The sequence below is a fragment of the Somniosus microcephalus genome, chromosome 3 (genome assembly GCF_052327205.1).
Source record: "Somniosus microcephalus isolate GS21.2 chromosome 3, FLI_Smic_1.0, whole genome shotgun sequence".
NCBI classification, from domain to species: domain Eukaryota; kingdom Metazoa; phylum Chordata; class Chondrichthyes; order Squaliformes; family Somniosidae; genus Somniosus; species Somniosus microcephalus.
The window spans coordinates 169611358-169632321 of NC_140989.1; the positions used below are offsets into that span (position 1 = coordinate 169611358).

General features: G+C 46.4%; 1 protein-coding gene and 1 long non-coding RNA gene across 2 annotated transcripts in view; one reads left to right on the forward strand and one right to left on the reverse strand.

Annotated features, from left to right (window-relative positions):
• The first annotated feature begins 1115 nt into the window (after positions 1 to 1115).
• LOC147121537 (uncharacterized) overlaps positions 1116 to 20964 on the forward strand; it is a 33506-nt gene continuing 13657 nt past the window's right edge. The window contains exon 1 of the long non-coding RNA XR_015077567.1: positions 1116 to 1318. This is a non-coding gene — a long non-coding RNA (uncharacterized LOC147121537). The remainder of the gene's footprint in view (positions 1319 to 20964) is intronic.
• LOC147121538 (acetyl-coenzyme A synthetase 2-like, mitochondrial) overlaps positions 15921 to 20964 on the reverse strand; it is a 169760-nt gene continuing 164716 nt past the window's right edge. The window contains exons 13-14 of the mRNA XM_085981870.1: positions 18837 to 18958; positions 15921 to 16712 (exon numbers count right to left, since the gene is read on the reverse strand). Coding sequence (XP_085837996.1) covers positions 16533 to 16712; positions 18837 to 18958 — 302 coding nt within the window. The 3' untranslated portion in view covers positions 15921 to 16532. The remainder of the gene's footprint in view (positions 16713 to 18836; positions 18959 to 20964) is intronic.

The following is a 20964-nucleotide window of genomic DNA, read 5'->3' on the forward strand; positions in this document are numbered from 1 at the left end:
GGGTAAGCCATTTAGGACTGAGATGAGGAGGAATTTCTTCATCCAGAGAGTGGTGAACCTGTGGAATTCTCTGCCACAGAGGGCGGTGGAGGCCAGTTCATTAAATATATTCAAGGAGTTGGATATATTTCTTAAGGCTAAAGGGATCAAGGGATATGGGGAGAAGGCAGGGACAGGGTACTGAATTTGGATGATCAGCCATGATCTCATTGAATGGTGGAGCTGCCTCAAGGGGCCGAATGGCCTACTCCTGCTCCTATCATCTATGTTTCTATAAATCGTTTGTTAAAAGAGTTAGAAGAAAAAAGCGAGAGTAGGAAACTGCTCGAGGAAGATTTCAAAAAGGCAAAAGAAAGATGGTGTAACAAGGAATAATACCTTGAACGTCAGTATATGAATAATCAGAGTCAACGTGATGTTTGGTCAGAAGAAGCATCTTAACAGAGACACCAAGCCGAACAGGCAGGGCAGGCCAATGAGGATCTCAAAGTTGCATTCAGGGTAACCCAAAGACAGGCATCAGAAGAAAGGGGTGCCCGTGGAGTTCATACAGAAAGTAAAAAGAGAATCAAAGAATTGGAGGAGAAGTTACAAGTTGAAAGGGGCATTGTGTGTGCCATATCTCCATTGGCTGGAGGAAATGGGGATGCAAGTGATGAGGTTAATCCTGAGTAGGAGCGTCCCCCCGGAAGAATTCTGGCCGCTGCCCATCAATCCCATACGGCAAAGACGGGGCCCGGGACGCACTAGACCGGGAGTTTGAGGTACCGTTTAATATAGAGGAGTTAGGAAAATGTCCAGTGACATGAAAAAGTTATATCAGGGAGGAGACCCCCAAGGACATTGCCTGGAAATAGACCAAATTGCCACTTTAAATGGCCTGGATGAGGCCGACAGGAAGCGCTTACTGCTATTTACTTTGAGTCCTGGCATTTTCGCTGGTCTCCCACAGGAAGACAAAAGAGGAGAGTGTAATTATGATGCGCTAAAGTTAAGAATCACCCAGGCAATGTGGCAGGGGAGGGAAGACAAGGCCCGCGCGAGTTGCCGGCGGCGTTCACCGATAGATTATGACCGGTTTATAATGCGACAGATAGCGGCGGACTGGACAGGCAGCCACGTCATCACTGGTGCGCACCCTGATCTCCCACAGCCCGCCCTATTTACAAGCCGCTCTGGCGGATTTTGACTCAGGATGATACCAATACCGAGGCCGGGGTATTGCGGACAATGGCTCTGCGCTTTGAAGCACGGCAGGTGGATAAAGAGAACACCGGGGTGATAAATGAACCGGACGGCAAGGTCTGCGAAATGAAGGGTGAGGGACTCGATGCTGGATCACCCTGAAGGTGGCAACAAGAGGGGGCGGCAAGGAAAGGCGGAACCCAGGGGCGAGAATGCTATCATTGTGGAGGGGTAGGACATTTTGCGCGCTTCTGTCGACCCCTGAGAAAGGGGAGGTCAGAGGAACTCGACCAAGGGCCCCCACCCAAGAGCATGTGGCCAAACCATTCACCAAATGTATGAAGGAGGGTCTGAAGGAGTTACGGGATGAAGCACCCCAGGGAAAGGTCCACGCAGCCCAGGGAGAAGACAGCGGAGAACCCCGAGCATGAAGGGGCCGCGCCCGGCCCGAGTACCTGTGTCCACTCAGGTACAACGATTGGGGACGACCTTGTATAGATATCACAGTTGAGGGAGAGAGGGGGCCTACCTAATAGATACTGCAGCATCGAGGACAGTGATCCACTCTCCCTCCCCAATGAGGTCTCCTTGGTCAAGTGGAACTCCCTATGTTCTAGGGGGTTTTACGAGCGATTCAGTGGCTGGGGCGGTGTCAAAACCTTTAAGTTTTAAGGTGGGGCCCCTCCAAACAAAGTGGACTTGTATATTAATGAAATGGGACCAGCCGGGCCTGGGGGTGTTAGGTTCGGATTGGATGCTGGCCCACAATGTTATAGTGGACATGGAGAAGGATTGCCTATGGGGAGGAGCGGATGATAATGAGGGGCATAGTTGTGATACCCCAGCGACGTGGAGAGGCGTGGGTGGTGACGCCCGCGGGACCCTATGACCTGGAAACATTGGTGACCAGGGTAGCCGACAAATACCATACTCTAGTACGGAATGGAAAGGACACCTTTGCCACCCACAAACATGACTGTGGCAGGTGGCAGGAGTGGAAGTGTGTGTGGGCAGGGGTGGCGGGGACGGGGGGAAGCGATGTCTAGACTACAGAAGCAGTACACGTTTTCCAAGGAAGCAGAGAGAGACCTAGTAAAGGCAGTTACGTCCTTGGTGGAGCATGGGGTACTGAGGCCCCTCGCGACGCATGTCCATTCCACCATTTGGCCGGTCAAGAAACCAGACGCTTCTTGGCGAAGAGTAGAGAGTCTTAAATAAATACATCCCCGCCTGCGCTCCCACGATGGCGGCCGTAGTTGTTGACTTGATCAGCAACATCCTGAGCCCCGCCACCGTGTTCACAGGAAGGGACATCTCAAACAGACTCTGGTCGATCCCCCTACACCCTGAGGATCAGTATAAGTTTGCATTCACCTTTAAGGGAACGGTAGCGTAGTGGTAATGTCACTGGGCTAGTAATCCAGAGGCCTGGACTAATGATCCAGAGACGTGCGATCAAATCCCACCACGGCAGCTGGGGAATTTAAATTCAGTTAATTAAATAAATGTGAGGGAAAAAAGCTAGTATCCGTAATGGTGACCATGAAACTATCGGATTGTCATAAAAACCCATCTGGTTCACGAATATCCTTTAGGGAAGGGAATCTGCCGTCCTTACCCGGTCTGGCCTGTATGTGAATCCCGACCCACAGCAATGTGGTTGACTCTTAACCGTTACAAAACAAATGAAACCGGACGGACCACCCGGCATCGACCTTGGCACCGGCTACGGACACGGCAACGGCACACCCAGCCCTGTCAACCCTGCAAAGTCCTCCTCACCAACATCTGGGGACTTGTGCCAAAATTGGAAGCGCTGTCCCACAGACTCGTCCAGCAGCAGCCTGACATAGTCATACTCACAGAATCATACCTTTCAGCCAATGTCCCAAACTCCTCCATCCCTGGGTATGGCCTGTCCCACCAGGGGTGGCGGCACAGTGGTATACAGTCAGGAGGGTGTGGCCCTGGGAGCCCTCAACATTGACTCCGGACCCCATGAAGTCTCATGGCTTCAGGTTGAGCACGGGCAAGGAAACCTCCTGCTAGTTACCACCTACCGCCCTCCCTCAGCTGATGAATCAGTACTCCTCCATGTTGAACACCACTTGGAAAAAGCACTGAGTAGCAAGGGCACACAATGTACTCTGGGTGGGGGACTTCAATGTCCATCACCAAGAGTGGCTCGGTAGCACCACTACTGACCGAGTTGGCTGAGTCCTGAAGGACATAACTGCCAGTCTGGGCCTGCGACAGGTGGTGAGTGAACCAACACGAGGGAAAAACCTACTTGACCTCGTCCTCACCAATCTACCTGTCGCAGATGCATCTGTCCATGACAGCACTGACCACCGCACAGTCATTGTAGAGACGAAGCCCAGTCTTCACACTGACGACACCCTCCATCGTGTTGTGTGGCACTACCACCGTGCTAAATGGGATAGATTCAGAACAGATCTAGCAGCTCAAAACTGGGCATCCATGAGGCGCTGTGGGCGATCAGCAACAGCAGAATTGTATTCCACCACAATCTGTAACCTCATGGCCCGGCATACCCCTCACTCTACCATTACCATCAAGCCAGGGGACCAACCCTGGTTCAATAAGGAGTGTAGAAGAGCATGCCAGGAGCAGCACCAGACGTACCTAAAAATGAGGTGCCAACCTGGGGAAGCTGCAACACAGGACTACATGCATGCTAAAAAGTGGAAGCAGCATGCTATAGACAGGGCTAAGCAAACCCACAATCAACAGATCAGATCAAAGCTCTGCAGTCCTGCCACATGCAGTCGTGAATGGTGGTGGACCATTAAACATATAACGGGAGGAGGAGGCTCCAGGAATATCCCCATTCTCAATGATGGTGGAGCCCAGCATGTGAGTGCAAAAGACAAGGCTGAAGCGTTTGCAACCAACTTCAGCCAGAAGTGCCGAGTGGATGATCCATATCGGCCTACTCCCGAGGTCCCCACCATCACAGAAACCATTCTTCAGCCAATTCGATTCACTCCAAGTGATATCAAGAAACGGCTGAGCGCACTGGAGGCAGAAAAGGCTATGGGCCGTGACAACATCCTGGCTATCGTGCTGAAGACTTGTGCTCCAGAACTAGCCGCGCCTCTAGCCAAGCTGTTCCAGTACAGCTACAACACTGTTCACAAAAAGGACAAATCCAACTCGACCAATTATCGCCCCATCAGTCTACACTCAATCATCAGCAAAGTGATGGAAGGTGTCATCGACACTGCTATCAAGCGACACTTACTCACCAATAACCTGCTCACTGATGCCCAGTTTGGGTTCCGCCAAGACCACTTGGCTCCCGACCTCATTACAGCCTTGGTCCAAACATGGACAAAGGAGCTGAATGGAGGTGAGAGTGATTGCCCTTGACATCAAGGCAGCATTTGACCGAGTCTGGCATCAAGGAGCCCTAGTAAAACTGAAGCCAATGGGAATCAGGGGGAAAACTCTCCACTGGCTGGAGTCATACCTAGCACAAAGGGAGATGGTTGTGGTGGTTGAAGATCAATCATCACAGCCCCAGGACATCGCTGCAGGAGTTCCTCAGGGCAGTGTCCTAGGCCCAACCATCTTCAGCTGCTTCATCAATAACCTTCCCTCCAACATAAGATCAGAAATGGAGATGTTCGCTGATGACTGCACAGTGTTCAGCGCCATTCACAACTCCACAGATAATGAAGCAGTCCATGCCCGCATGCAACAAGACCTGGACAACGTTCAGGCTTGGGCTGATAAGTGGCAGGTAACATTCACGCCACAAAAGTGCCAGGCAATGACTATCTCCAACAAGCGACAGTCTAACTACCTCCCCTTGACATTCAAGAAGGCGGCTCACCACCACCTTCTCAAGGGCAACTAGGGATGGGCAATAAATGCTGGCATTGCCAGCGATGCCCACATCTCATAAACAAATTTTTAAAAAGTGCACGTGAACTTGCCTGCCACGAGGATTGCACGACAGTCCGTCCATTTTCCACCAGTGCACGGCCAAGTGCCTGCCCGAGTTTAGTAAGCCAGAGCAACTTATCCAATATGTGGACGACTTATTATTGTTCTCAGAGAGCGAGGAGGAACATGAGGTATTGTTGGAAGAACTGCTGGAATTGCTTAAGGTAGTGGGTTTCAAAGGAAACCCCAAAAAGGCTCAGATAGGAAAAAAGGAAGTCCAGTTTCTCGGATTAACTGTTGGACCAGGGGAGCGTACCATAGGTGTGGCGAAGCGTTGAACAATCCAGGAGTTGCACCGCCCAGGGTCGGTTACTGCCCTGAGGTCATTCTTGGGTCTAACAGATTACTGCAGAGAATTTATAGGAAATTACACGGCCACAGGGGCTCCCTTGCTGAGGTTATTAAGAAAAGGAGTAGCATGGGAGTGGGACAAGAACTGTGCAGCTGAAAAGGGACTTACAGATGGCTCCAGCCCTAGGGGCCGTGGACCCCAGGAAGGACTTTAGCCTGGAGGTGGCGGCAACGGACACCAACCTGACCACTGCCCTCGTGCAAGAAACTAATGGGCACTTGAGACCAGTAGCCTCTGCCTCCAAGGTACTGTCGGAGGTAGAGAAGGATTACTCTCCCTGTGAGCGGCACTTGCTCGCTACCTTCTGGGCGGTAAAGCAATTTGCGGTGTTTACAGGAACGCAGCCCATCACCCTCCTCACCCATCATACGCCGACCCGTCTCCTATTAGAAGGCTGAATTAAGGGCGAAACGGTTTCTAGCACCTGAATTGCTCGGTGGACACTCCAACTGGAAGGGATGGACCTGAGGGTAAAAACGACAAGTGACCCGAAGTTAGCGGCCAACCTTAATTATCAGGGAGAACCCCACACATGCACAGTCGAAGGGGTATGGGAAACGAACGGCGTATTTAAGAGAAGTACTTTTGAAGTGTATTCATCATTGTTATAATGTAGTGAAACACATTAGCCAATTTGAGCACAACAAGGTCCCACAAACAGCAAAGCAAGAAATGACCAGATCATTTGTTTCAATATGTGATGAAAGGTCATCACCCTGAAACGTTAACTCTGTTTCTCTCTCCACAGATGCTGCCTAACCTGCTGAGTGTTTCCAGCATTCTCTGTTTTTAGTTCAGATTTCCAGTATTTTGTTTTTGTCATCTGTTTCATGTGTTGGTCCAGGGATAAATGTTGGCGAGGACTCATTAAGCATTGCAGTTCCACTTTCATCCACTAGGTGGCAAAGTAATACCAACATTTATTGCTGGTAAGCACAGCAGTTGTCTGCAGGCACTTTTTTAACCTGCTGTTTCTGCCATTTAGATCATGGGAGATTATAGAAAGACTAGCATTTATATAGCGCCTTTTGTGATGACCCAAAGTGCTTGACAGCCAATGAAGCACTTTTGGAGTGTAGTCACTGTTGTAATGTAGGAAATAACAGCAGCTAATTTGTGCACAGCAAGCTCCCACAAACAGCAATGAGATTTATGACCAGTTGCTGATGTTGATTGAGGGATTGGCAAGGACAGTGGGGAGAACTCCCCTGCTCTTCTTCGAAATAGTGCCATGGGATCTTTTACTTCCACCTGAAAGGGTAGATGGGGCCTCGGTTTAACGTTGCAACTGAAAGATGACACCTCTGACAGTGCAGCACTCCCTCAGTACTGCACTAGAGTGTCAGCCTGCATTATATGCTCAAGTCTCTGGAGTGGAACTTGAACCCACTGACTGAGAAGTGAAAGTGCTACCCACTGAGCCACAGCTGACACTTAAAGGTGAAGGGGAAGACTGATGGAGGCAATGAGTTTCACGACATCTCCTGGAAAAGAATTAATTGGGGTGGGATTTTTCATCAACAGATACAAAGTTAAGTTCCCTCTACACTGTTCCTATGGCACTATTCTGAAGAAGAGCCAAGGGGGTTTTCCCCACTGTCCACAAATTGGATGCCATGTTTCCCACATTACAACAGTGACTACACTTCAACAGTACTACATTGGCTGTGAAGCACTTTGGGGCGTCCTGAGGTCGTGAAAGGTGCTGTAGAAATGCAAGCTCTTTCTTCTTTCTTAAAGTAAAGGATGTGGAAACACTTTAATACTTTTGCCCCTGTCACCATCATGTACAGCAAGGGTTGGATTGCAACTAAAACTTTCTCTGCCGCACTTTGATCCAAAAGTGGGCCCTCACCTCGAATGCACCAGTGTGGATTTTGTGTTTCCGTCTTCTGCACAGGTCATCTATACAACGGCAACTATTGCTCGGAATTGAAAACCACACACATGTTTAAAAAAAAGTTACAGCTGTCGGAGACAGTGAGTGCCCCTCCCTCCATCAACCTGAGCTGGATTTGAAGATAGTGTGCTCAACTACTGCACCACCCAGTCCTTATCAGATCCAATGAGCTCAGTGCCCCTATCAATTCACAGGAAAGTCCTTTTCTTTGGAAAAAAATACTGACTTTCTGCAATGTGCTGAGATATTTTGCTGACTAGTAGTGTAATTCTAGCTAGGTCATGTATACGTGCCTCATGGGCCAGCACTGAAAGCTATTACCACACTTAGTGTGTGGAAAAGATATAGAAACTGAAAGGAGGAAAGTAAACTGCAAACAGTTCAAATTTGTGTCCAAAGCCCAGTAAACTGCAAGTTCCTTGTGCTGAGATTTACATCTCTATTTTCCTTGCTGTAATGACTGTCCCAGTTCCACAGGACCTTATTCTTTAAGTTGGCATGGAATGACATGGGGTTACATAGAATTATATAGAATTTACAGCACAGAAACAGGCCATTCTGGAACAGGTCTACGCCAGTTTTTATTCTCCACACGAGCCTCCTCCCACCTTACTTCATCTCATCCCAGCAGCATATTCTTCTATTCCTTTCTCCCTCATGTACTTATCCAGCTTCCCCTTAAATGCATCTATACTATTCGCCTCAACCACTCCCTGTGGTAGCGAGTTCCACATTCTCATCACTCTGAGTAAAGATGTTTCTCCTGAATTCTTTCTTGGATTTATTAGTGACTATCTTATAGGGGATGTGCCAGAGGACTGGAGAACCGCTAATGTAGTACCATTATTCAAGAAGGGTAGTAGGGAAAAACTGGGGAACTACAGGCCAGTGAGCCTAACATCAGTGGTAGGAAAATTATTGGAAAAAATCCTGAGGGACAAAATTTGTCTCCACTTGGAGAGGCAAGGATTAATCAGGGATAGTCAACATGGCTTTGTCAAGGGAAGATCACGTCTGACTAATTTGATTGAATTTTTTGAGGGGGTGACTAGGTGTGTGGATGAGGGTAACGCAGTGGATGTGGTATACATTGATTTCAGTAAGGCCTTCGATAAAGTCCCGCACAGGAGACTGGTCAAGAAGGTAAGAGCCCATGGAATCCAGGGTGCCTTGGCACATTGGATACAAAACTGGCTTAGTGGCAGAAGGCAGAGGGTGATGGTCGAAGGTTGTTTTTGTGACTGGAAGCCTGTGGCCAGTGGGGTACCACAGGGATCGGTGCTGGGTCCCTTGCTGTTTGTGGTCTACATTAATGACTTGGATATGAATGTAAAGGGTATGATCAGTAAGTTCGCGGATGATACAAAAATTGGTAGGGTGGTAAATAGCGAGGAGGGTAGCCTCAGTCTGCAGGACGATATAGATGGGTTGGTCAGATGGGCGGAACAGTGGCAAATGGAATTTAACCCGGAAAAGTGCGAGGTGATGCACTTTGGGGGGACTAACAAGGCAAAGGAATACACAATGAATGGAAAGACCCTAGGCAAGACGGAGGGTCAGAGGGATCTGGGTGTGCAAGTACACAGATCCCTGAAGGCGGCGGAACAGGTGGATAAGGTGGTAAAAAAGGCATATGGGATACTTGCCTTCATTAGCCGAGGCATTGAATATAAGAGCAAGGAGGTTATGATGGAGCTGTATAAAACACTGGTTAGGCCACAGCTGGAATACTGTGTGCAGTTCTGGTCGCCACACTACAGGAAGGATGTGATCGCGTTAGAGAGGGTGCAGAGGAGGTTCACCAGGATGTTACCAGGGCTGGAGCGCTTCAGCTATGAAGAGAGACTGGGCAGATTGGGTTTGTTTTCCTTGGAGCAGAGGAGGCTGAGGGGGGACATGATTGAGGTGTACAAAATTATGAGGGGCATAGATAGGATGGATGCTGAGGAGCTTTTTCCCTTAGTAGAGGGGTCAATAACTAGGGGGCATAGATTCAAGGTAAAGGGCGGGAGGTTTAGAGGGGATTTGAGAAAGAACTTTTTCACCCAGAGGGTGGTTGGAGTCTGGAACTCACTGTCTGAAAGGGTTGTGGAGGCAGAAACCCTCACAACATTTAAGAAGCATTTGGATGTGCACTTGAAATGCCATAGCATACAAGGCTACGGGCCAAATGCTGGAATATGGGATTAGATTAGACAGGGCTTGATGGCCGGCGCGGACACGATGGGCCGAAGGGCCTCTATCCGTGCTGTATTACTCTATGACTCTATTAATGGCCCCCTGTTTTGGACTCCACCACAAATAGAAACATCTCTTCTACATCTACCCTATCAAACCCCTTCATAATTTTAAAGAGCTCTATCAGGTCACCTCTCAGTCTTCTCTTTTCTAGCAAAAAGAGCACCAGTCTGTTCAATCTTTCCTGATGGTCGTACCCTCTCAATTCTAGTATCATCCTTGTAAATCTTTTTAGCACTTTCTCCAGTGCCTCTATATCCTTTTTGTAATATGAAGACCAGAACAGTGCACAGTATTCTAAGTGTGGTCTAACCAAGGTTCTATATAAGTTGCACGTAACTTCTCTGCTTTTGAATTCTATCCCTTTAGAAATGAACCCCAGTGCTTTGTTTTCACTTTTAATGACTTTGTTAATCTGCGTTGCTACTTTTAATGATTTGTGAATCTGTGCCCCACACGTTGAACAACTCCTCCCTGAATTCTCAGTGTGAGACAGCTGAACTCTCTTCCGGCAGTGCATCAAGTCCCTTATAGCTTCTCCCCAGCCCCTCTGTGACTGAGCAGGTGAGGAGGTGGTCTCATCTGGGTCTTCAACCACTCCTGCTCTTCTCTGACTCTTGGTCGTAAGCAGGACAACCCTCACTCTGGTCATTCCTTCCCCACAGCACCCAGCTGAGATTCCCAGTTCGGACGCCATGTTCCCCAGCCAATGCATCTCTGCTCCGGTTTAATTTAAGTTCTAATGTAAACAACTTAAGGGGGTCAAGCTCATAAATAGGATTTGTGTAAGTTCTCCTGGGAGCATTTCTTTAGTGAAACCAAAATCAAGTTGCGAGATGTATAATTATGGCACTTTCTTTTGCGATAACAACAACTTGCTTTTACATAGTGCCATAAAATGTCCCAAGGCACTTCACAAGAGCATAATCAAACAAAACTTGACACCGAGCCAAAGAAAGAGACATTAGGACAGGTGGAGAAGGTTACAGAAATAGGGAGGGGCGTTTCCATGGAGCGATTTGAACACAATGATGAGAATTTTACATTTGATATGTTGCTGGACGGGGAGCCAATGTAGGTCAGTGAGCAGAGGGATGATGGGTGAACAGGACGTGGTGTGAGTTAGGTCACGGGCAGCTGAGCTTTGGATGAGCTGAAGTTTACAGAGGGTGGAAGACGGGAGGCCGGCCAGGAGAGCGTTGGAATAGTCGAGTCTGGAGGTAACAAAGGCATGGAGGAGGGTTTCAGCCGCACATGGGCTGAGGCAGTGGCAGAGACAGGCGACATTACAGAGGTGGAAGAATTGTTAAGGAATAAGCCATATTTCAGAAAGATACACCATAATATGAACAGAATTCTGATATTTATTAATACATGATATACTGGGTTTAAAAATCTAAAGCCTCGGAGACACAGGCTGTAAACAGAAAACAGGCTTCTGAGATAAAGATCAGTTGTTAACAAAGTTGCAAACATTCAAGCTTTGAAATGGGAAATGGTTAAATATACTAAAACAATGACCCTATTGAAATGGCAGTTTGGCAATTCCGAAAGGTCTGGAGTCTGGAGGGAACACAATGAAATGCCCAGTTTAAAGTGTTAAAGAACTAACACGTGAAACAGAAACACAGAATATTAAAAAACCATGTGCCTTTGAAAAGATGACATCAAGTAAAAGAAACACCTGCTGGTCAAATAGTTTTTATGTTAAACTTGGAAGACAGGAAACACACGATTAAATATGCAACCAATTGAGATAGCTAGAAAACAAGTAAACACTCTGGTTAAAGTGGTTTTAATTTACATATAGTAAATATGATACCTGCAGAACACTTTGAAGATATGACTTCAATAGATGCACCAAGCAGTTACATTGTTATTGTATTGAACTTGGAACACCACGGAGTCACAATGTCTGTTAAAAACCAGTTAAGCCAATATTAAGAATTGAATGAAAGGATTTTGTAAAAATGGCATCAAACAGAAACCATTGCTGTCATATTGTTTTTCTGATGACTATTGACCACCTAAAGGTAGAGACGTAATTATGCATGCAGCAGCTGAAATGACAGTAAGAATAGAAAGCATTCAACAGAGAGAATGAATAAGACAATTAGCTTACATCAGCAGGAAACTTCAAAGAAAATACCATTCAAAAAGAGTCTAAAAATAAGAGCTTTTCAAACAGAAAGTCAGAAGTCGCTGAACGGGCCAGGCGTTTCTCAACTTTACAGGCACCATCTGTAAGTTTTTAACTTTGAGTCTCGGGGATCTAACCGTACTATAATTTGATTTTGGTGGATATTCTGGATTTAGAAATAAGTAAGAAATGTAACAAAGTAAAGATTTGAAAATAAGGATCTCTGAGAAATAAAAAATATAAGCTAATTGTTTTTGAACTGTTAATGTTGCGACTGACTCAACAGCTGTTAACTGAATGTTGGCATATAAATCTATATATTTTTAGAATTGTCTCAGAGTATTTCTGTATAAACTCGTGAACCCAATTTCTGTACACTCTTTTGTAAGGAGTTGCAGAATTCTGGGGGGTATTCCGGACCCTCATAATATCTGGAAGGTTACAGTCTAGTTAAACTTATTAAAAGTGCTATCCAGAGGATGGTAACATCTTCAGTCATTCCTTTCCTTTAGGGAGAGATAGCCTGAACCTTTAGACCCATTTAAGCATCTTATAGAATTCGGCTATCTCTAACTTTAGTTGAAGGTGAATGTCTGGGGAATACGCCTGATCTGGGGTAGCCTGGACAGGGCTAGGACTTGTAATTATCTCTTCAGTATGTGGTCTTATTGATCAACAAGATCAGCAGCCAGACAGAACTGTAGCAAGGACAGATGCAGATTTAACCACGCCATTGTCTTCCTGAATAAATGTTTGAATAAGCGGAATAGATTTTCATGGCACCAAGGGGTGGCGGGGGGGGGGGGCGGGCGGGTGTTCTCCCACTTATCTACTGTTACTTTATGGGGGGGAGGAGAACCGTGGAAGCCCCGGTGAAACATAGAAAACATGGAAAAATAGGAGCAGGAATAGGCCATTCGGCCCTTCGAGCTTGCTCCACCATTCATTATGACCATGGCTGATTCTCTATCTCAATACCATATTCCCGCTCTCTCCCCAGGCCCCTTGATGCCTTTTGTGTCTAGAAATCTATCTATCTCTTTCTTAAATATATTCAGTGACTTGGCCTCCACAGCCTTCTATGGTAGAGAATTCCACAGGTTCACCACCTTCTGAAAGGACAAGGATAGACCAGGAATAAAAAATTTAAATTGGGGAAAAGCAAATTTTGCTAAGTTCAGAGGGGATTTAGCCATAGTGGACTGGAAACAGCTACTTGAAGGTAAATCAGCGTCAGGCATTCAAGGAGGCGATCCAGAGAGTTCAGACCAAATATGTGCCCTTAAAGAAAAAAGGTGGGACTAACAAATCTAGAGCCCCCTGGATGTCTAGGGACATACAGGGTAGGATAAAGAAAAAGAGGGAGGCATATGACAGATACCGAGGGCTAAATACTCCAGAATCTTTAGAGGAGTACAGAAAGTGCAGGGGTGCAATTAAAAAGGATATTAGGAAAGCAAAGAGAGAGCATGAAAAATTCTTGGCAAGTAAAATCAAGGAAAACCCAAAGATGTTTTATAAATATATTAAAAGTAAAAGGATAATTAAAGACAGGATAGGGTCTATTAGAGATCATGAGGGTAATCGGTGTGTGGAGGCGGGAGACGTCGGTAGGGTTCTTAATGAATATGTTGCGTCTGTTTTCACAAAGGAGAGGGGCGAAGCAGACATTGCTATCGGGGAGGAGGAGTGTTAAAATATTAGATGAAATAAACATAGTGAGAGAGGATGTATTAAGGGGCTTAGCAGCTTTAAAAGTGGATAAATCCCCAGGCCTGGATGAAATGTATCCCAGGCTATTAAGCGAAGCAAAAGAGGAAATAGCAGAGACCCTGACCATCATTTTCCAAACCTCTCTGGCTTCAGGTGTGGTACTGGAGGACTGCTAATGTGGTACCCTTGTTTAAAAAGGAAGAAAAGGATAGACCAAGTAATTACAGACCAGTCAGCCTAACCTTGGTGGTGGGAAAATTATTAGAAAGAATTCTGAAGGACAGGATAAATTTTCATTTCGAAAGACACAGATTAATCAAGGATAGTCAGCACGGATTTGTTAAGGGAAGGTCGTGTCTGACAAACTTGATTGAATTTTTTGAGGAGGTAACGAGGGTAGAGGAGGGTAGTGCATTTGATGTAATGTATATGGACTTTATCAAGGCATTTGATAAGGTTCCACATGGCAGACTGGTCATGAAGTTAAAAGCCCATGGGATCCAGGGCAAAGTGTCAAGTTGGATTCAAAACTGGCTCGGAGGCAGGAAGCAGAGGGTAATGGTTGATGGGTGTTTTTGTGACTGGAAGGCTGTTTCCAGTGGGGTTCCGCAGGGCTCAGTACTAGGTCCCTTGCTTTTTGTGGTATATATCAATGATCTAGACTTGAATATAGGGGGTATAATTAAGAAGTTTGCAGATGATACTAAAATCAGATGTGTGGTTGATACTGAAGAAGGAAGCTGTAGACTGCAGGAAGATGTCAATTGGTCAGGTGGGCAGAACAGTGGCAAATGGAATTCAATCCGGAGAGGTGTGAGGTAATGCATTTGGGGAGGGCTAACAAGGAAAGGGAATACACATTAAATGGTAGGACACTGAGTCGTGTAGAGGAACAAAGGGACCTTGGAGTGCATGTCCACAGATCCCTGAAGGTAGCAGGCCAGGTAGATAAGGTGGTTAAGAAGGCATACGGAATGCTTGCCTTTATTAGCCGTGGCATAGAATACAAGAGCAGGGGGGTTATGCTTCAACTGTATAAAACACTAGGTAGGCCTCAGCTAGAGTACTGCGTGCAGTTCTGGTCACCACATTACAGGAAAGATGTGATTGCACTAGAGAGGGTACAGAGGAGATTTACAAGGATGTTGCCGGGAGTAGAGAATCTTAGCTATGAGGAAAGACTGGATAGGCTGGGTCTGTTTTCCTTGGAACAGAAGAGGCTGAGGGGAGACCTTATTGAGGTGTATAAAATGATGAGGGGCCTAGAAAAAGTGGATAGAAAGGACCTATTTCCCTTAGGGGTCATAAACCAGGGGGCACAGATTTAAAGTAATTGGTGGAAGGTTGAGGGGATTTGAGAGGAAATTTCTTCACCCAGAGGGTTGTGGGGGGTCTGGAACTCACTGCCTGAAAGGGTGGTAGAGGCAGGAACCCTAACCACATTTAAAAAGTACTTGGATGTGCACTTGGGATGCTCTAACGTGCAGGGCTACGGACCAAGAGCTGGGAAGTGGAATTAGGCTGGATAGCTCTTTGTTGGCCGGTGCGGACACGATGGGCCGAAATGGCCTCCTTGCGTGCTGTAACTTTCTATGATTCTATGAAGAAATTTCTCCTCATCTCAGTCCTAAACGTGCTACCCCGCATCCTGAGACTGTGACCCCTCGTTCTAGACCCCCCAGCCAGGGGAAACATCCTCCCTGTATCCAGTCTGTTTAGCCCTGTCAGAATTTTATACTGAGATCCCCTCTCATTCTTCTAAACTCTCGTGAATACAGGCCTAGTCGACCCAATCTCTCCTCACAGGACAAAAAATTGAAGGGGGCGGGGTGGAAATCACCATTTATGATACCTTTCCGGGGTTTCCGTTGCTCTCACACGCTCCAGATGTGCAGGACAAGCTGAAGAATCCTCCGCGGAAATTCTCTCACCACTCCCCCATGCCGCTTTAACTAACTTCCCCCGTGAACACGTCAATCCTCCTGACATTCCGTCCATAATGGCGGCTCTGATACCCACAATCCTCTGCGCTCCAGAAAGCGCTCTATCCGCCGCATGGTTTGACCTGATTGGAACGCACGGGCGTCAGTGCTGCATTCCATTCGGGTTGTGCTGCGGACACGGGGCAAGCGAAAGCCCCAATAGTTTATCTCTCGGGTTGCTCACAGGAGTGTTCGGGAGATTCACCTTTAATACCGGGATACTCCAGGGCAATCCGGGAGGGTTGGCAACCTTAAAGAGAACAGGTCAGTTCTGCCCACAGTATGTTCACAACGCCTGTTTAGCCCGAAACCCGCTGAAATATGAAAACCCCTCAGAACATGGGCTGGGATTATCCACTTCTGCAATCGCCAGCAGAAAACTGTGGGCCTGAGAGAACAAGGGCAGGAAATCTCTAAATATCTGAAGCCCTGTACAAGTTGTTTTTTAAGAAAGCAATTAAAAGTTTATTCAGTGTTACTTTCAATTAAACAGATTTCAAGTGCTTTTTAATGGCTTAGTTGCTAATGCATTATTTGGCATGGAAGTAGACAGGAACAGGAAGATCTCGAGTTTGATCCCCTTTTCTGTCCTCAGCTCGCCAGTCTCTAGCGGGGGGATGGCACAGGTCTCACAAGTTGACTCGACGCCTTGTGTTGGGAGGGGAATTCAAAAAAAGAATCAGCCAGGCTTCCCGATCTATCCAGTGACTGACTCCTGCTGGTATGTGCGGATGTAGATGGCCAGTTAGGAGCGAGGAATAGGCTTGGCTGATCACCCACCCCAACTGCGGAGATGGTCTGAACACTGCAGAGGTGCAGGTGAAGACTAATCACAGTCCTGTGTCTCCTGGAGAAGGGTCGGCGGGGGGTTGGAATTAGGGATGGGAAGGAGTCAATGCTGCATTTACGACCGATCCGTAAATGTAATTGATTGGAGTCAGCATTATTAATTTGTAAGTGCAACAATGAACAGTGAGTTTCAACAGTATGCAGCCTATTGGTACTGCGTGTGTCAAATTGTGACCAGCATTTAAGAAGTCCCGATATAGTTTATTGGCTGGCCGCTGAGTCTTTTGTATATTTTTGGTAGGACGCAATGATCTCTCTGATGACGCTCGGGTCGTCCAGTGTGCTGAGGTCCCCCAGATTAGACGTGTCCTCGATAGTTATTTTCTTCAGCACCCGCCTCATGATTTTCCCGGATCGGGTTTTGGGAAGTCGCTTCACAATCTGAAAATTGGAAACAATAATTACACGCATTCCAAACGTGGGGGGGGGGGGCGGGGGCAGCTTTGGTGGCCAGTGGTTGTTTGTCCCGGCTCGGTGCATGCCACAGTGATTAAAGGACCAACATTGTCAGGCATTCCAGATACAAACAACAGTCATTTCAAAGTCTCCTGTGTACCTGATGTTTTGTCATTTGGAAACCGAAGCACTTTTCTATTTCCGCAACATTCCTGTTTGACACAATCACACAGCACCGAACAATGACATTGAGCCCAGCGCGCCTGAAAGAGCGCTCCAATTAGTCCCACTTTCCCCTGCTCTTTCCCCATAGCCCTGCAACATTTTTCCTTTTCAAGAATATATACAATTCCCTTTTGAAAGTTACTGTTGAATCTGCTTCCACCAGCCTTTCAGGACAGTGCATTCCAGGTCACAACAACTCGCTGCGTAAAGAAATTTCTCCTCATCTCCCCTTTTGATCTTTTGCCAATGACCATAAATCTGTGTCTTTAACCTACCCTCCTGCCAGTGGAAACCGTTTCTCCTGATTTACTCAATCCAAACACATCATAATTTTGAAACAAAGTTTCCAAGGAACGGTGAACGGTTTCAGCCAGAACTCTGCTCCGGGGTAATCTACTACCAACTGGCTGCTTAAACCTGATGGAAAATGTCTCCAGACATGTCTGCACTGGACAAGGGTGTCTTACACTCAGGGAGGGGTGGGGAGAGATACTCAACTGCAGGTTGCCCATTTCTCGGCCAACAATTGAAAATCAGTGGGGATTGGGGGGTGGGAGGGGGTGGGGACAAAACTTGGGAAGATTAGAATGTGCTGTTGGGGGTCACATTAACCTATGGTGAACCAGCTCAAACTGTTAAATGATACGTCATTATTTCAAAGCATGCTTATGGTTGGCATAATTTATATGTCTTAAATTACAAAGAATAATGGTTGTGCAAATACTGTCTTTGGCAGAATGGTTATGGGGAGCTATGCCACGTTGTTATGGGTGATTAGAAACACTTTCACTTCCTGTTGGTTGTTTTAGATACAAATAATTGTGTTTCTACAAATAGTACAATCCATACACTTCCTATGGTAATAGTTTTATGCACAACAAGCGCAAAAGGAGAAAAAAAAATCTGTGACTCATTCCAGAAAAAGCTGAAACTGCGGGATTTCCCATTCACCTGCTGCCTTTGTCCTTCTAGGTGATGGAGGTCGCGGGTTTGGAAGGACACGGGCATGGACACGGGCACACGAGCACACGGGCATGCTAAATACAGCAGTTGTATCTCCCTCATACTTGAGGATGAGGTGCCAACAAGGAAAGGAGCAAAAGTTCATGGTCGATAGGTGCCTGGAGGGCTATGGAGGCTATTATGTGGCAGGCATGCTCTACCACTAGCCTCACATAGCCATGTTCATGGCTGGGGGGTGGGGCTTCTCCTGTCGATCCCTCTGATTTTGCCGATCTTTCCGTCTCTCATGCCTTGCCTCCATGCTGGTACAGTGGAGAAGCAAGCTTTGGCTCAGCGGTATTATTCCCGCATCTGAGTCAGAAGGTGCAGGATTCGCAACCCGCTCTGGCAAGTGGAGACTGGAGCTCAGACTCTGAATTCTGGGTCAACAACCAGCAGGATACTCACGTCTGGTGGGTGTGGATGATCCCCCCTCCTCAACATATCAGTTATGGGAGCCCATAAAACCCCCCCACCGCAGAGGACTAACCACCCATTTGGCTGGGTAAAAATGGTTACAGCCATGGTATGAGCATTGACATTGCGGCGTGTCAGATGGTTGCTCAGCCTGTGAATCATTCCACTACTTCAAACTATTCTTTCCAAAGAAAGAGCGTGAAGATATGAAAACAACAACGCCACCGATCAGACTGTTTATAAGCCAGCAAACACTTCCACTACTTCACACTATTCTTTCCAAGGGAAGAGTGCAAAGATACAACAACAAAAACCGCAATGGTGTTGGAGCTCAAACTGCTCGCTCCTTATCTCACTTCAACACTCCATTACATACTAGAGTCAACGCATATACTTAGTGTAGCCCCTGAAAGCTGCTCATTGACTCTAACCAGTAAACCTGAAGGGGCAAGGGAAGCCACTCACCAGGATGTGATCAGGAACAGCATATTTTGCTATCTTAAAGGCAACAATTGATCTGAGATCTTTAATGATGACCGGTTCAGAAATGGTCCTGGTATCTTTCAAAACAACAAAGGCAAATGCAGCTGAAACAAAGCACACACAAAAAGACAATCAGGAAAGGCCAGGTACATGAGTGTGCATTCCGGCATAGAACTTGTACTTAATTGCAACATTAACAACTCAGAAGCCATGTTCTCTCAATCATCAAAAAGATTACTAATATTTCCAATCATCTTTCCTGGTCAGGTATTGTGTAGTCAGGTTTTGTTTTATTGGGGGGTGGTGTGTCGCTGTGTTTTAATATCAGTCATTCTTTATTCATTCTCAGGATGTGGGTGTCCCTGGTAAGGCCTGAGCAAACCACATTCCAGTAATAGTGTGGAGGATGAATTCATGGAATGTATGCAAGATCGTTTTCTTGATCAGTATGTTGAGGAACCAACTAGGAAACATTTCAGATCTAGTATTGTGCAATGAGAAAGGGTTAATTAATAACCTTGTAGTAAAGGGGGCTTTAGGGAAGAGTGACCATAATATGATAGAATTTTATATTGAGTTTGAAAGTGATTTAGTTAAATCCGAAACTAGGGTCTTAAATCTAAACAAAGCAAACTACGTAGGTATGAGGGGCGAGTTGGCTAAGGTAGATTGGGAAACTACATGAAAAGGTATGATGGTAGCCAAGCAATGGCTAGCATTAAAATAATTAATACATAATTTACAACAAATATACATTCCTTTAAGGCACAAAAATCCCACCGGAAAAGTGGTTCAACTGTAGCTAACAAGAGGAGTTAAAGGTAGTATTGAATCAAAGGAAGAGGCTTATAATGTTGCCAAAAATAGTAAGCCTGAGGATTGGGAGGATTTTAGAATTCAGCAAAGGAGGACCAAGAAATTGTAAAGAAAGGGAAAATAGAATATGAGAGTAAACTATCGAGAGACATTAGAACAGACTGTAAAAGCTTCTGTAAGTATGTAAAAAGGAAAAGATTAGCAAAAATAAATGTGGGTCCCTTAAAGGCTGAGACAGGAGAAATTATAAAGGGGAATAAGGAAATGGCAGAGAAATTAAACCTATATATTGGCCGCGATTCTTGCGTGGAGGTGGCTTGGCGTCAGGGACGGAGCTCGGTGGGTTCCAGACCCGCTGCCGGCACCAGCCGGCCTTCCAACACAAATTTTGCTTAATTGGGTTAATTGAGCCCGCCCTTAGCACAAGGTATGGGTCTGTTCAGCTGCTCTGCTGACACGTGCTCAGCCAGAGTCCTTAAGGGGGCCATTCCACAGTTATATCTGGTGTTGTTTATGCTGCTCCTGACTGCTGCTGGTGCTCAGTATGTCTGCAGAGAGACAGAAGGCAGCACCCTGCTTCAATGAGAGAGGAAACCTCCTCAGCAGACAAAGGTAGCCTGGCTGCGAATAGCTGGGGAGGTCAATGCCAGGTCAATGGTAAGCCGCACATGGATTCAGTGCAGGAAGAGGTTCAATGATCTCCTGCACCCAGGAAAAGTGAGTATAAAAGCACAATTCCCTTAATTCTGCTGTGTCTGTCATCACATCCCCATCACTCTGCATTGTCAATTAAAGAGGAGGACCTCAAAGGTTGTAATCTCTGGATTACTCCCAGTGCCACGTGCTAATGAGTATAGGAATAGGAGGATAGAGCAGATGAATGTGTGGCTAATGAGTTGGTGCAGGAGGGAGGGCTTTAGTTTCCTGGATCACTGGGCCTGCTTCTGGGGAAGGTGGGACTTGTACAAGTCGGACGGGTTGCACCTGAACCAGAGCGGGACAAATATCCTTGCGGGGAGGTTTGCTTGCACTGTTCGGGGGGGGGTTTAAACTAAAATGGCAGGGGGTTGGGAACCTGAGCAGGGAGACAGAGGAAAGGAAAACAGGGATAAAAGCAAAAGATAGGAAGGAGAAAAACAAAAGTGGCAGTCAGAGAAATCAACGGTTTAAATCAAACGTGGCCACAGTAAATAATAATTCTAATAGGTCTAAGAGCATTAAAAAAACAAGCCTGAAGGCTTTGTGTCTTAATGTGAGGAGCATTTGTAATAAGGTGGATGAATTGGCTGCGCAA